The sequence below is a fragment of the Orbicella faveolata genome, unplaced genomic scaffold (genome assembly GCF_042242905.1).
Source record: "Orbicella faveolata isolate gen_17 unplaced genomic scaffold, um_ofav_v1 contig_14, whole genome shotgun sequence".
NCBI lineage: Eukaryota > Metazoa > Cnidaria > Anthozoa > Scleractinia > Merulinidae > Orbicella > Orbicella faveolata.
The window spans coordinates 23,298,047-23,313,304 of record NW_028301541.1 but is presented as its reverse complement, the minus strand read 5'-3'; the positions used below and the strand labels follow the sequence as shown (position 1 = coordinate 23,313,304).

Below are 15,258 nucleotides of genomic sequence, written 5' to 3'. Positions count from 1 at the left end.
GCCCATTAAAAGTGAGTATTAATATTTCTTCAAAAAATTCTTTCAGAGAAAAATGTTTCGCTTTAACATTTCTAGCACTTCATCAGCTTTAATCCGTATACTTTCTAATTTTCCATGCAAGGAAAGAAGCGGCGAGAACTGGATACTGATTTTGTATGAAAAAACTGATGTTTTCCTTTGGCTGGGTTGGTAGTTTTTGCTCTAAAGTGGATCGAAAAAAATGGGCAACATATTGGCGTCAATCACTTTATCAGAAAAAAAATCTGATAACATATATATTGAATAATAAAACTGATCTGATTGATATTTACTGTGCTTACTACAGATATCACAAAGATTATTTTGAGAACTTTGTATCGATGAGTTGCAAAGTTTGCTGTGTCGTTTGACTTTCTTAATCAATCTCGACTCCTGAGTCATTTGTCCGTTGTAAATTTCTGGTCTGTGAAATTCTTCGAAAAAAATTACGAATATATGAAGTTAGCCGGATGATAGTGGAAAAGCAAGGAAAAATACGGGAGTGCCCCCTTATTGCATTTGCCCTGCGGGCTTGTCTGAAATGTGAAAACTGTTGCGTAATGCTAAAGGATCTAAAGACCTTAACTTTGACTTTGATCGATCAGCCATTAATTTTATTCTGTTGCGTGATATTCTGCGATTATAGATTATAAACATGTTTCAAAATGTTTTCAAAACATGCTCTATTTTTTACCGATTTTTAACTGATGTAGATGTAATTCTGAGGAAGTCATTAGTATGTTTGATTTTGTCTTAAAGGGTTTGTTCTAATAATCAATACGCTTTTTTTCTTGACCCCTAATGAGCAGCAAATCGAAGCAACGCGAGGAATACAGCTGTTTCGGCAAAGGATGTCCCACTTATGACTCAGCTATAACCTACAAAGTCAGTGACCTTGATTTGTAAGAACCTGGCAGAAGACCTTGTCATATAACCACAAGTATCCAAATATGTCGTATACACGGTTATCTATAATGTTTCTGTTCTCAATACTGTGCAAGATAAAAATATAGCTAATACCTAGCACGCTTGGTATTTCAGCAGAAAACATAGATGCATGGACAAAGAGTGAATCACAAGTTTTAACTATTGTATTTTTAGTGTGTTTATGAAGCATAGTTTTACAATTCAAACAGAAAAGGGCATTTGTGATCTTAGATTGTCGAGTGAAATTTTTCTGAGTTGGAAATTTCTTTTCCTGATCATAGCATGATATGGTAGGATTGCTTGATGTTTCTTTCTCTATATTTGTCATAAATTGTTTCCAAATCTCAACAGTTGAAAGATTATTGCTTCAGTTTCTATCGTCATGACCATGTTAACACGTATCCATGGCTATTTCTCTGTGTTGGGAAATAGTGTCTATTCATCTGGAGTACTGTGCAGATAACAGCCTTCATTTGTGTACGATTTGCAGTCTAACATCAGCCTCTCGGCTAAAAACAGCACTTAACGTGCGTACATCTTACTGTACGATTTTGGAGAAAGTATGCAGAAAACCATTTTTTTCTCTTTCTGCTTGTGAAAGGTTAAATTATTCATATCAGATAAACTCTAGATAGCGTAGCTAATTAAATGCGAATTCAGATGCAAAACCGATAAACAACAAATAAATGACATTAGGTCTGACTAATTATTTCTCAAATATTGGTGCAATGTCGTAGAATCAAGGGCCTGCCGCAAAAACAATCAAAATCGACCATTAAATACTTTTGGAAAAGAAATAACAGGAGATCTTTTTACGATTTGTTGATAGTATTTATTGTATTCTGCCTAAAAAGTGCGTCCCAAAATGTTCACTTTAATAATTAATTCGTGACAAACCTCAATGTGTTTTGTCTTATTAATCCCCTCCTGGATTTAAGTGCCGGAAATAATATTCTACTGTTCGTTAAAAAACATTCTCGACGCACGAAAGACGTTTTTTCCAGCAGAGATGTACGTACACTGGTTGCCTCCTTCACGAATGGAAATGAAAACTCTCTTAACGGCAGATGTACTCGCCCAACATATTTCGGAACTTTAACTTCAGCTTTTGCATCAACTTTTTAAGGTATGGTTAATCCGTTTTAGGTTTCTGTTGTTCAATCACTTCAGAGTCTAGGCTATTGCCAGTTAAACATAAAATCTATGAGTTGGTCTCTATTTTTCACTGCTGAATAAACGTTTGGAAACCTTCTAATGGAGAATTTCGGCTTGACTATTTTGGATATTTTTCCTTGCATAACAAACATATTCCGAGATATGGTGATTTAGAATGCTACAATAACACGATTTCGCAAACTATTACAGGCAAAAGGCTCTTTATAAACAAGTCACTAATTGCCCATAAACATTTTTACTCCAACATACATGGCGGCAAAATAGAGTACACTTGAAGATCTAGAAGTACATGAACGAGATAACAAACAAAAACAGCGAGCTTTTCTTTCTCCTTTGAAAGCTCTTCTTGAGTATTTCTTACCTGAATGCTCGCGAAACATGTGCGTAAGTCAAGTGAGAGAGAAATATTGCCTTGTGTCTTAGAACCGCACACTTAACCAGTGAGGGCTTCGTTTTGGTGCATTCAAAACTATAGAATGCACTTTCTTCGAAGAGCGCAAAACAAGGTTGGGTGTCACTCAAAATATACGTAGTTTAGATTCATGTAGAATTTATACCGTTTCTTATCCCATGAGCATGCCATTAAACTCTTGTAAGGTATAAACTTCCTACTCCATCGATTGCATACGCTCCGAATTGAAAGTAAAATGTTAAAAAGTAGACTAAAATTTGTGGAACATCAGTTGAGAATATGAATAGCGTCAAATTGAAACGCTACGCGGACTTTATTAGAAGAGCTATTAGCGAACTGGGGTTTTATCCACCGACTAGGACCACTTTGTACAGCATCAACATGCAACACATGAAATTAAAGTACTTTCAAAAGCTTTCATTTGAATGGCGCGCAATGAGTTGTTTACCCCCAAACTCTAGAACATTACATCATAATAAACAGTACCACACAAAAATATTTGTTACAGCTTTAATTTAATTTAACAAATATTTACACACTAGAGGTTCATAGAATGCAAAGGACTTATTTGACTCTTGGAATGAAAGAGTTAAAAATGTTAAGATTCAAGGAATAAAAAGGCAGTTTTGCTTGCTTTGCCCGGATGTATAATTGTTTACTTATCCTGACTGATTATCGTTCTTTTGCGGTTGTTGTTTGCGGGAACAAATTAAAACTTTGAGATTCTAACCACTGAAGAACATCAACTTATACTAGGGCCGATACATTAATGGAAGAATTCAAAACATGCACAAAAACGTTTAAGGTTGGGTTATGTTTTTATCCTAACATCTAGGTTGTAGCCTGTACTCTGTTAGTCCTTATATACTGTATTCCGATCCTTTCTGGTTATTTATTATTCTCGTATTCAAATGTTGACACAAGTAAACAGCAAGAAAGAACAAGGACCTGATATGTATCGTCTCGAAGGCTCAGCAACCACTGCTTTATCATGATGAACGAGTAACATCTGAGCCAGGGAGTCGCTGGAAACATACTTAACTTCCGGCTACGATGGCGTAACACTGCTATGTTTATATGTAATACGTTTACAATTACAGCGATTTGCAGAGGCAAGCCAATGTTCTCGCCTGCTTAGAGGTAAAGGTATTAAGTAATGTAGGACAAGTAGAATAAAACAACAAACAACTGTAAAAAATAAAGGATGCAGGAAAGAACTCCTTTTGCAAAAGAAGTTATTGAAGACAGAAAATTAGATAGCTTTATACAAATCCCACTGGCTCTGCCGTGATGCGGCCACAGAGTGTGCAAGATGAAAAACTTTCTGCATACAATATCGCACTTTTATTGTTAAATCAACTGAGGTATCAAAACTTTTTGTGTTTTATTATTATTGTTATTATTATTTCTATTACCAAGTATCGAATTCTTTTTCTTCAATCGTTGTATTATTATGCTTAATTATTTTACCGGATTAACAGTAGAATTTTGGCATAGTGACTCTCAGCTCTCAGGAGTTTAATATTTCATAGCACATTGTTTCGTTCTGTGAATTTTCCTCATTGATGTATTTTATTTTTTAGGAAAAGACAATTTTTCATTTTTTAAATTATTATTACCAAAATAAAAAAAGTCCTAACCGTGAAAATCTAAAACAAAAAAAATCACATTTTGACAACGTTATATGGGAGCACTTTATGCAATATTTATCAAAGTCTGCATAAGCGATTATTCGGGTTCATTTGTTCTATTTATAACAAGACAAAGGTCATTTTACATTATTACTGAACTATAACGACTAAAGCCAGTTTTTCAGCTGATGAATAATTTAGATAAACCTTCTTTTTCTGTTTACGAAGGCTTTGCTTTAATAGAGACTCGACTTTTGTTCATGAGATATGAAATGAATCCAAACAGGTGAAAAGGTATGGTTGTGAAGTATGAGTAAACAGTGAGGTTTGGCTGGTTACGATTTGGAGATTTTTTCGGAAATGCCATTTAAAATGTGAAAGAAAAGCTAGAACTATTGTTGTTTGCGCAACCAAACGGATGTTTTTCAGACTCTCTCCATTAATCCCAGCTGGAACATCCGAGCTGAAAATGCGTAAGTTCGTTCTCTTTATCTATTTCTACAAATTTCAGGCAATGCGCCAAGCAAATTCTCAGTGGTACTGATCTCAAACAGGATTTCCGCTGGGGGATTTTCGTCCCCTTTAATTGCACAAACTATGTACCAATGGGTTTTCCGACGTAAATGAGACGAAAGCAACTTTTGCAAATAACTAACTGCTGATGTTTTAGCCCTGACAAGATTCGCGCCCGGACGGCCAAGTAATAATCCAATGGTAACTTCTGAGTTTACAAGCATTTTCAAATACTTAATAAATAATATATGCAAAATATTGAAAAAGCAATTGCGTCTGTCACGTATATCTCGATGTCTACTTACCAAGTTTGGTCCAAAGCGAACCTGTTCTGCTTTTAATTTAGCGCAGGGCTTTAATTTGAGACTGAATTATACAATGACCAGTCATAATAATTTCTGTTATCAGGCACGACCATGTCAAATACCGGGGATTTAAACTAATTAATGCAAAATAGTGTCACATTTTTCAAAAGCTTAATGGATGATCAGGAATTGGGAAAGTTAATGAATATAAGCAAATTAAATCATAAATTCTATTTCCTTGCGGTGAATGGATTTCAAAGAGTGCTCAACTCTTAGAGGAGCTAGCATTGTATATTATTTGAAATCAGTTCAGGACTTCAGGAGTGATTCATCTTTTATTGCTGCAGTCCTGTTTCTTATAGTCAAAGAGTAACCGCATTTATAAGGCAACATCAACGAATGACCGGTAAATTAAATCATAGGTACGTCTGACAGTGATAAATGTCCGTTTCCTTAATAAAGTCAAAAAGAAAAAAAGACCACTCCCTTCTACATTTCGATGACGCAAAAATGGCGCGTTTTGATTTTAACCTGAATTCATCATTATAATATTTTGGGAAGGAGGAAATGAATTTAGAAGCGCAAGAGACCATGATCTAACCTCATTTTCCCTAGACAAGCGTTAATATTGTGTTCAAGATTACAAGATTTGGTTCCAGGCTCCCCTGTCAACTGCCCAGTCTCTTAGTTTCTTTCCACTGTTCTCCTCCATGTCTCGTGCGGTTGACCACGTTTCCTTCGTTTTCTGGTATCAATGTACGTGCATTTCGTGGATGTGAGAGATGATCAATTCTGAAGACGTGGCCAAGCCACGCACATCTCCTCCTTGCCACATTCTTCCTTTATCATTATTCCAGTCTCTTCATTAACTATCCGCATTGGCCAGCGGAATGATCTGTAATAACCGACGAAGGCCGATTATGTGAAAACACGTCCAGGTTTTTCTCGTCCTTTACCTGACGACAAATTAAATAAAAATACACAAGATAACGAAGACTCTAGAACTTGCATTTTTTGGAGACTGAACTATTGAAACAGAAAGTAAACGTAATGTATTTCTCAATTTAATCGTTAGACATGCATGTGTAAGATTTACGAAACAAAGGGAAAGCATTGTAGTCTTTACGTCATATTGCTGTCTTATAGTTTGAATCAAAAATCAAAACCAACAACAAAAGTCCTTTATAAAACACGATTAGAACACCATTTGGAGAGGCTTTCGGTAAATATCGGCACCAACGTAATTCATCTGATCAGTACAATTGTTGCTGTCTTGCTGTGCGGGCAGTATGGTGGAATTATCTGCACAGCTTGTCTGAGTGCAACAACGAAAAGTAACGGGATTTTGTGGAAGTGAGAGATATAAGTACCGCATAACATTCAAAGCTTGTGGATTATCCTTTCTAAGACGCTTAGCAGAGTAAAAAGAGCTGATAAACTCTTAAATGGCGGATTAGTTAATGTTGAAGAAAATATTTCACATTGGACGTGATGCAGTGCTATTTGCGCACTGGGGTTTTCTGGGTCTCACGTTTTCGGATCTGAATTGAGCTGAAACAGAAGTATGTTCATTAAAACGTGCCAACCACATATCTTAATTAAGCACTGATCGGAATCTAGGATCAGACGCGCCCAATTACCGTTTGCACTTCACAGTCATTCAGAAAACCTGGAAAAGTCTCAAACAGTGAAAAATGCCGAAGTTTGTCTTAAAGACAAGCATTACCGTATTCGAAAGGACTTTTCAAAAGCTTCTATTCAAGTAGTCACACTCTTGGTTTTTGTCCACAGACTTATAAGTTTGGACCATGTTAATTAACTCTCGGTTTTGTCGTTATCTTCAGTGAAAGGGTCGGTTAACCCCTCATTTCTTGACATTCTAAACTTATTATCCTTTTTCACTTAACTTCTAACTAAAATTTTGCACATTGTAGGCGGGACTTTCCCCTCACACGTTCGATAAAGATACAAGAATAGAGTAAGTAATCATGATACACAAAGTCTAACTGTCACTTGTCAAATTCTCCCAAATAGTGCTGTAAAAAATGTATGAATACTGTACTACCCAGAAAGGAGCATTTGCAAGTTGACATGAATGCTAGGAGGGTTGGTGCGATAGGGAAAGAACAGTGGAAGGCGTTTTTGTATATTAGAATGGCAGTATACAGTGACATGTGGCAGCTGGGCTGGTTTTACATTCACCAGATTTAACTTCAAATTTTTTGGGATAGTAATAAGATTACCGAAAGATTTGCAACCGCTTATCTATCATCCTCCTTAAAAAGTTTTCCAAAGCATCTATGTGAGGGCTTCTTCTAACAATGGCAAATTAAAACATTCTTACGTTGGTAAAGCCTAAGTGCTTTTCATTGTATTTACAAGTTTTATTCTGATTTATTGTGGGAGATTAACGGCCTTCCATTAAAAATCCCTATATGGAATGTGAAATAGATACCAGAGATAGAGCCGTCCATTAGGACTTTATAATCCGACCGGGAGGTCAGTATATAAGAACCGTATTTACTCCAATATGAACATTCTTCTATGTTAGACTGATAAGACGAAGGAAAAGTTTGGCTTCTTTCTACAAGGACCGACCAGAAACTGCGAGGGAAACTGAACTTGGTGAGGCTAATTTAGAACTTGTAAAAGTGTAAATGTGTGATTTTATGTTGTTGACTGTACCGGTAACCCACAATTTGAACATCATAAATGATATTTCAACACGTAGGCAGGGTTATTGTTATTTTATGATTTTGTCAGTGTTTCTCGTTCTCTTGGTCTTTTACGAGAAAGCCAAAGTTTCGCGCTGTATTTGTTTAATGTTTCAGTTGTTGTTTTTTTCTTGCCTTGAAGTAAAATCGATTTAGTATCACTTGTCTTTGTACAAACAACGCTGACTAGCGTTCGTTAGCAAGTCCAGTCTGTAAGATCTCGGCAAAATGCGCAAACTGGAGCATTTTGTAGAAACCCTGGATGCCTCAATTCTGGCGAATTCGAGTAGGCTCCTATGGCTGTTCATAAAACGGCAAGTATCTGTATGAAGGGAATCGGGACAATTAGTTAAAGCTTAATTTCAACTTTATGAAAGCAAACATGTAAACTATGAAATTCTTGATTTTGGTCGCCAGCCAAAATGGAGCGAGGATTCGCGTAGAAAAATCGACGCCATTGAAGTCTATAGGCCTTCAAAGAGAACCTCGCGTAGTCGACTGAAGCATTTTAACGCGATATTTTAATTTAAAAGGCTCTAAATCGTTAAAATTAGTGAAAAATTGGTCTTTGTACCTATGTGACCTTGGCTAAGTAAGTGATGAAGTGTTCCTCTTGATCTTCAATCAGACCGCGTTTAGTTGAGGTTCACTTTTTGTTTAGTACAGTCGGCTAACTCTTATCACCGCCGTTTTGAAGTCGCCATACAAAGCGGTTTAAAACCTTCTTTACGCGTGTTTCGTTTCAAATTCTTTTCAATTCATTTAATAATCGGACCTTAAGGTAATACATGCTAGCAGGTAAGTCTAATTTCGGAAACACGAATCGCGAAAGGAGCGATGGCTATCTTTTGATCTAAAAGCTTTTCTTTCGGAGATACCTACCATTTATCACTTGATATAAAGGCCAGAAAGAAACCAGTCTTCGTAATGATCAAAATAGATGCTAACTGTTCCACTGTCCGCATATGAAGATTTTTAAGCGGATTTTTATAATCTCTAGTTGCACCTTGCCATTGATGCTTTTAGAAAGTCCTCGATTTCACGTTCTGGTTGAAAAGTAATGACATTTAACCTTACGCTAAAAACATGTACTTATTTGTACATGAAAGAGACAGAAATACGTAGATTGAGCAAAGATGTACATTTGCGATAAAGTAGTAAAGCTAATGGTGACATTAGTGGCGAAATGCGGTTTCAGAATCGACAATTATAGACCAGATCTATAGATAGAGTCCCTTAGTTCTTCCTGAAAAAGAGAAAAAAAATAAGGAAAAAAATTTAATGGTGTTCAGATACAGCAATTTCGGGAATTGTGAATTACAAACCCGGGCCGACGAAGACCTCTAAAGGCTTCCAGATATTCCCACATTGTTTTTATTCCGTCAAAATATGTTTCCGATAACCGTAAGAAGATTATAGATCTTTTGTCGGAATTTTTATCTGCATCCGCGGTCGTGTTCTTTGCAGATTTAAAAAGCCATGTAAGAAGTCAACTGTGAGATCCGAATCAAACCTCAAAGCATTTCCGTTGTACGAATTCTCTTCGGCTTAGAATCGAAAACTGAAATCTTTTTGAGCGATGGTTGTGCTCAATTAGAAGCAATACACCCCTCAAAGAAAGCAAAGTTTCAGTTGCAATCCGGCGGTGTAGTCGTGAACTAATTTCTTCAAATAACATTCATTTAACGCCCTTAAAACGCCTAGTAAAAGCCCACAAAACGTGGCCCGACCTGGAAACGCTTTGTCGCGCGCCTACGTTTTGCTAGAGAATTAAGTCGGTACTATTAAAGATAACTCGAAAGCCGCCAGGCAAGGCTGGGCACATGCCAAAGAGGGTATGCTATGTTATATGCTGTCCGAAAGCGAGATGCTTCTCAGCTCCACAGATTTGCTTGGCAGCGTCCTGGCAGTCCAGAGCGAATATTTAACTATCTAGATCGCCCATTTACAGTTTTCGAAACGCGAAGGATTGTTATTGCAGCTGGATATTTAGACTTTAATCCGCCTAAAGTAAAGTCATTATAGTGTCAAGTAAGTAAAACTTTTGCAGTGAGTTGAATAGAATTTTCTTCTGCTTTTCGAGGGATCGTTTCTGCTGGCTTAGGTCTCACATGAAATTCATCAATAGCTTATTTCTTTTCTTGCTTCTTGATAATTTATAGTATTTTTCTTGTTTTTATTATTTATATAATTGTTAGATCTCCTTGTCAGTTTCGCACACCTTGGGCCGATGCAGTAGCTGACAACTTAAATTCCTGTGCGGTAAATTTTATTAAGGTCCTAATTGTCGCTGACTACGTACACACTTACATATGAATACAATACATGCACTATTTACACAAGGCCGGTAAAAACATCAGTTACAAGAGTAGACTTAGATAAAAACTGAAAAAACTGATTTCCATGTTTGCCGTGTGTGAGTACGAGGAGGACATTAGGCGATTGATCTCATTTTTAAAGTTAGGGTCTGACTTTGATTCAGTACGCCTGCTATATAGAAATGTTGGCTGGAATGCTTGTTACAATATGCTAATAAGCCCTTGCGGCACAGCAAGTCTTTATAAGTAGATCATTACTAAAGAAAGCAAAGTTTTTAATAAAACCTCAGAACGTTGACGCCTAGCTCGCGGATCACAAACAGAACTTAAAATTACATAACCAATTGTTTGTTAATTTTTACATTTTCTTTTGTCGATGCATAATTAACCGAATTCTTACCTGAAAGAAATATAGTAAGAACTGTGTTTAAAGAAGAGTTTCAAAGTGTATATTTGTTATTTATTTTTTATTGTTTCTTACAGCAATGTTTATGAGTTGATCGTATTTCGTCTGACACTGATCCTCTTGAAACACATTTTTTTGTACCACATATTTCAGTCTTTTTAATCCATACACTAGGCATATCAGCATCCATAAAAAACCATACACTTACTTATTAAACTTTCCCAGTATATAAGGCTCGTCAAAAATATTAAACTTTTAAAAAGACCTTTTCATGGGATCATAAAAACACAATGTTATTTTAAACTTTCTTGGAGGTACTCCAAAAGATTGAGCTGTTTTGAAACATTTGCACTTCGAATTCTCAGCTTTCTTCATGGAATATCTAGAAAAGTCAAGGGGAAATATTTAAACATGGTCTGATAAGTGTTGACTGAAATTATATCTATCATTTATTTCCTGCTTTCAGCTTTAAGCCCGTGTCATCCAGCAGATGATGGACTCAACTGTGGCGCCTAGTTTCCAATGGTCCTCATTATCTATCGGTCTGTTGGTCCCCTTTGTCAGTCTTGTCATTCTATTGGGAATGATCGGAAATACTCTTGTTGTGATTGTCCTGTGGCAGCAACAACGTCGCTCGCAACGCATAACTGGAAGTTATTTCCTCATAAATCTCGCGATTGCGGATATTTTTGCCTCAGCGAATTTGATATTTATGTTGTCCACCATTATCAACCGCGGCGAGTGGATTTTTGGAGAACACGTCTGTAAACTGAATGGTTTCTTGACAGTCCTGTTGGGCTCGACGTCGCTCCTTACTCTGTGTGCAATCAGTATAAACAGGTATTTCAAGATCGTCGAGGGTGGAAAGTACAACAGGATTTACACCATCAACAATACCCTGCGAATTCTGGCGGTCACGTGGCTTGTGCCATTTGTGTTGTCAATCGCGCCCATCTTTGGCTGGTCTGCGCATGAGTATCAGGTCGGGAAATGTGTCTGCCATTTTTTGTTCAGCCGCAACATCTCCTACACGATAACATTTGCTCTCATCATTGTGATAGCGCCCTTCTCCATAATACTCTTCTGCTATCTAAAAATCTACAAAATTATTAAGTCCCATGGAGCAATCATGGAAAATCTCCGCCGGAGCCAGCCGTCAGTTAATGTCGAAGACGTCCGAATCGCTACCACATTGTTTACAGTCATCATCGTGTTCATTATCTGCTACATTCCCGCCAGTGTGGTGAACATTGTGCAAATGGTGCAGCCTGGTTTCAATATACCTCACTGGTTAGACATGATGTCTTTCCTCTTAGTGGTCTCCAACCATGCTAACAACCCTTTGATCTACAACGCGCTCAACCGTTCCTTCAGACAGGCATTCAAAGAGGTACTGCGTCTACAGCCCCGTGAAGACTCGCATGGTACGAGCGAGAGTGGCGCCAAGTGTACGGGCCCCCGAAGCGTACAGAGCGGCGGAGGCACAATGGGACGGTCTCCTACCAACCCGTGCTATCAACACTCTAGCAGTTCCCATGGCTCTTGTGAAAAACACGCTCCTGAAAATATTGACGACGTTGACTCTTTAGAGAAAAACGCTCCAGTATGTGTTTGTCAACACAAGTCTTCAAGCTGCTGAATCTTGGCTGTAAAACTGTCTGATGTTCTAAACTAAAGGACCTCAAGTATAGCAGACGCTATATTCAAGTCCATTATGCTCCTCTGCTTTTAAGTAGAAGCATAGAAGCAGTAGTATAGAGGTTCGTCTCGAGAGCCTTAGAGACGTACCTTTAGATAAGAACCTAGAATTACAACATAAATTTTAACTACGCAATTGATTTCTGTCCTGCTGATCACTTAGTTTCACGAGGCTTGCCTATTACGTTTTATACCATACCACAGAAAATACAGTCAATGGCATGAGAATACAGGAAAGCCGTCGTATAGGCGAATCTTTGCTGGCGTCATTGTTTACGTTTGTCCTCATTAACATACGACTTTGCGCATAGAAGGCATCATGCTAGACACGATTTTATTCGCAAAAACCTAAAGAGCTTGTGAAACTTAGTAGGTGGTGAAAGTTTTGGCTCTTTTGTTGTGATATTCGAGGAGAAATTGGCTTTCAAAAACATCAAAATTTCTGTGTGGCAAAAGCGCTAATGAGCTCATACATTCTTTGTAAAATTTTGAGCTTCTAAACCCGCGTCGCACAAAAAGTATTCAATACATCGCGCTCAAATTCCTTGGGACAGTTAATCGTGCTGTGCCCTTTCAATATTCATTATTAATCTCTTTGTAGCTCCATCAGAAACTGTATCGCTTATGGTAATGACGCAAATATTGTAAACAAAGATTCCCCTATATTTGGCGGTAGTATACCCAACCTTCCCATCGAGCACCGCGGGTATGTAGCATTGATTGTGTTTGCCACTGTGTTTTCTATGGCATGAAATAATGTAGTTGTACGTCTTGTAGAATACCGTTGGATTATCCCACTTGTCACTTACATTTTCTTGTTATACACAGTTGCCTTAAATTTCGCGTGTATTCCGGGAAAATACAAGTGACTCGTGGGATATTCCATGCTATGCCACTCGAAAGTGTTGCATAACTAATATAAAACCAATTTTTCCGACTCCAGAGTCTAACTTGGGTAATGAAAAATGGGTACTTGACACTTTCTAGGAAGACAATGAAGCGCTTATTTCCCCTGGTTTTATTTTAATAGGCTTTTTGCATGATCCGGTCACATGGTATGGAATTAATTATGCTGGGACGCAGGTTACACAGTGGGACTTCCAAAACAAAGGAACTCGTACCAGTCCAGCCCGACTCTCCTTTGTTTTGGAAGTCCCACTCTGTAACTTACGTCCCAGCATAATTTATTCCGTACCATGTGACCGGATCGTGCAAAGGGCCTATTATGAGTAAGAGAACATGATCTCCAGCGTCACCTGTTATGAGCTCTGTATGAAGCACTGATGGTGCTTGCTAGTTCTCAAGGAGGCCAAAGTCGCTGAAGCCTCTACATCTGCGAGATGTTAGCACGACAAACGGTCACTGACTAAACCACTAAGGGGCTATCTATGTAGATATAAATAAGTCTTGAGATTGGCTAAAAAGATGGTAAGGGGGAGGGGGGTGGGGGTAGAAAAAAAACCTGAGGAGGAATCATAGCATGGACTGTCAGTTTTCCTCCAACATATAGCCAACATATAGCTTGTCTCGGAGAAAAGTACTCTGGTTTACTCAAACATAAACGCGAATGGTGCCAAGACGGATCATTAAATTCCTAGTACAGAGGCGGGTGTTTCTTTTCTGGGCAATAATGAACCGTTTTCACCCCTATTCTTGGCAAGATGCTTTTTCCCTTGTAGAGGTTTTCTGTTTTTTATTGTACATGAATTTTGTTCACTTTCTCTGTGTAGGCATTTTTAGGTAATTGTCCACGAGAATACGACAAATGCGCATTCTTTCTTGCTAATGAATGAAATAACTAAATCCCCTCTGCTTTCGTAGATTTCGTCTGCTTAAAGGTTGTATTTATTGGATTAGTTCTAAAAGCATGCCAAAATATAGAATATGTAAATAGGACAACAATGTAGAATAATGTAAGAAGAATCTATGTAATATACAGATCATGAAAGAGAGCAAAACATTCCGCTTGAGTAAAGACGCATTAAAAACGAGTATTCTCCGAAGTGTGGTCAGACATTGATTCTACCGAAAACTACAGCCTTACCGCTTTAATACGGGAACTAAAGGGCCAGACATGAGTGTTTGTATTACAGAAGTAGATTACATTTATATGAATTCAGGTTTCTATGGGACCAAATTCATTGTCTGTAATATAGAATTACTCGTAATATGTGGTTCGACTTTCATACCAATTCTCCCCCCCCCTCTAGGGTACATCTCGATGGGGGGGGGGGGTGTGGTGAAGAGGAGGAGGTGGGGGTGTGCCGCTGAATGGAAGGTATCGCAGTAAACACGTGCACGACTAGATCCACAAAAATGGTCGCATATTTAACAGTGATGTTCAAGTTGCAGATCAACCTACAGTCGTGGACAAAAGTATTTGGGACACTTATGTAATTTAACGGATTGTATGTGTTTTACTACTGAAGTTTGAAAAAAGCGCTGCTTTCCTTTTAAAAACGTGTTACTGTTCCCCCTCCCCACCCAATGCAGTGTTGAAAGAAATTGCAGGTAGTAGTTTTCAACATTGTATGGATGGTGGGGGGCGGGGTTAGGCAGGTTGAGTTGTCTTCGTATCTGGCGTGCGCGCTTTTGCGCAAACGCCAGATACCGTGATTGTAGCAATTTATTTATTAGTAGTAGTTTATTAAAACTCGCTGGCAGTCTTAGACTGAATTAACGAGTTAGGTCAGTACAAGAAATAATATTAAATAAACCTAACTAATCTAAGTCTTAACGAGTTCATAGCGACAAACTACACTAGAAGGAGGAGCACCCCAAGGGAATGAACTGGGTTAAATTCTGACCGTAAAGAGAATGGGACCTAGTTTATTCCGCTGGGATACTCTTCCCTTTAGTGTTGTCCAATCAGATATAGTTCCTCCAATTCTAGAGGCCTGCTGTCGATTGGTCAAGAATGCAGCAATCCAAGTTAGGAGCGCGTCAGCTCTGGAGATTATCCCTATGAACTCTTTAAGTCGTTGGTAAAAAAACGTTTATTAACTTTCTAAATAACTCTATTTTTTGCTAAGACCAATCACAATAGACGATAATGTAATAGAACGTGAAACGAGCTACAAGATTTTAGGTTTTTTTTATATAAATAACGCGAATGATTGGGGGCCAACTAGGGAGCAAAG

General features: G+C 37.9%; 1 protein-coding gene and 1 long non-coding RNA gene across 4 annotated transcripts; one reads left to right on the top strand and one right to left on the bottom strand.

The window, feature by feature from the left end:
- Nucleotides 1–1,900: 1,900 nt before the first annotated feature.
- Nucleotides 1,901–14,121, top strand: LOC110046187 (melatonin receptor type 1B-like). Of its 3 annotated transcripts, XM_089287181.1 has the most exons (4): nucleotides 1,901–2,071; nucleotides 6,917–6,960; nucleotides 7,534–7,607; nucleotides 10,887–14,121. In XM_089287181.1, exon 4 carries the CDS (start codon nucleotides 10,911–10,913, stop codon nucleotides 12,057–12,059), a length of 1,149 nt encoding a protein of 382 aa, XP_089143307.1. In that variant the 5' UTR covers nucleotides 1,901–2,071; nucleotides 6,917–6,960; nucleotides 7,534–7,607; nucleotides 10,887–10,910; the 3' UTR covers nucleotides 12,060–14,121. The 3 variants fall into 3 exon arrangements, with proteins under 3 accessions (XP_089143307.1, XP_020607532.1, XP_020607536.1); XM_020751873.2 differs by lacking the exon at nucleotides 6,917–6,960; XM_020751877.2 differs by lacking the exons at nucleotides 6,917–6,960; nucleotides 7,534–7,607.
- On the bottom strand, nucleotides 7,814–8,780 carry LOC149114555 (uncharacterized). The gene is made up of 2 exons (XR_016206502.1): nucleotides 8,579–8,780; nucleotides 7,814–8,018 (listed from the first exon to the last, which is right to left on the bottom strand). It is a non-coding gene; the product is annotated as an uncharacterized LOC149114555 (long non-coding RNA).
- Nucleotides 14,122–15,258: the final 1,137 nt, after the last annotated feature.

What these genes read in the sequence shown, in the direction of transcription:
- LOC110046187 (XM_020751877.2), top strand. Translation starts at nt 10,911, where the DNA reads ATGATGGACTCAACTGTGGCGCCTAGTTTCCAATGGTCCTCATTATCT.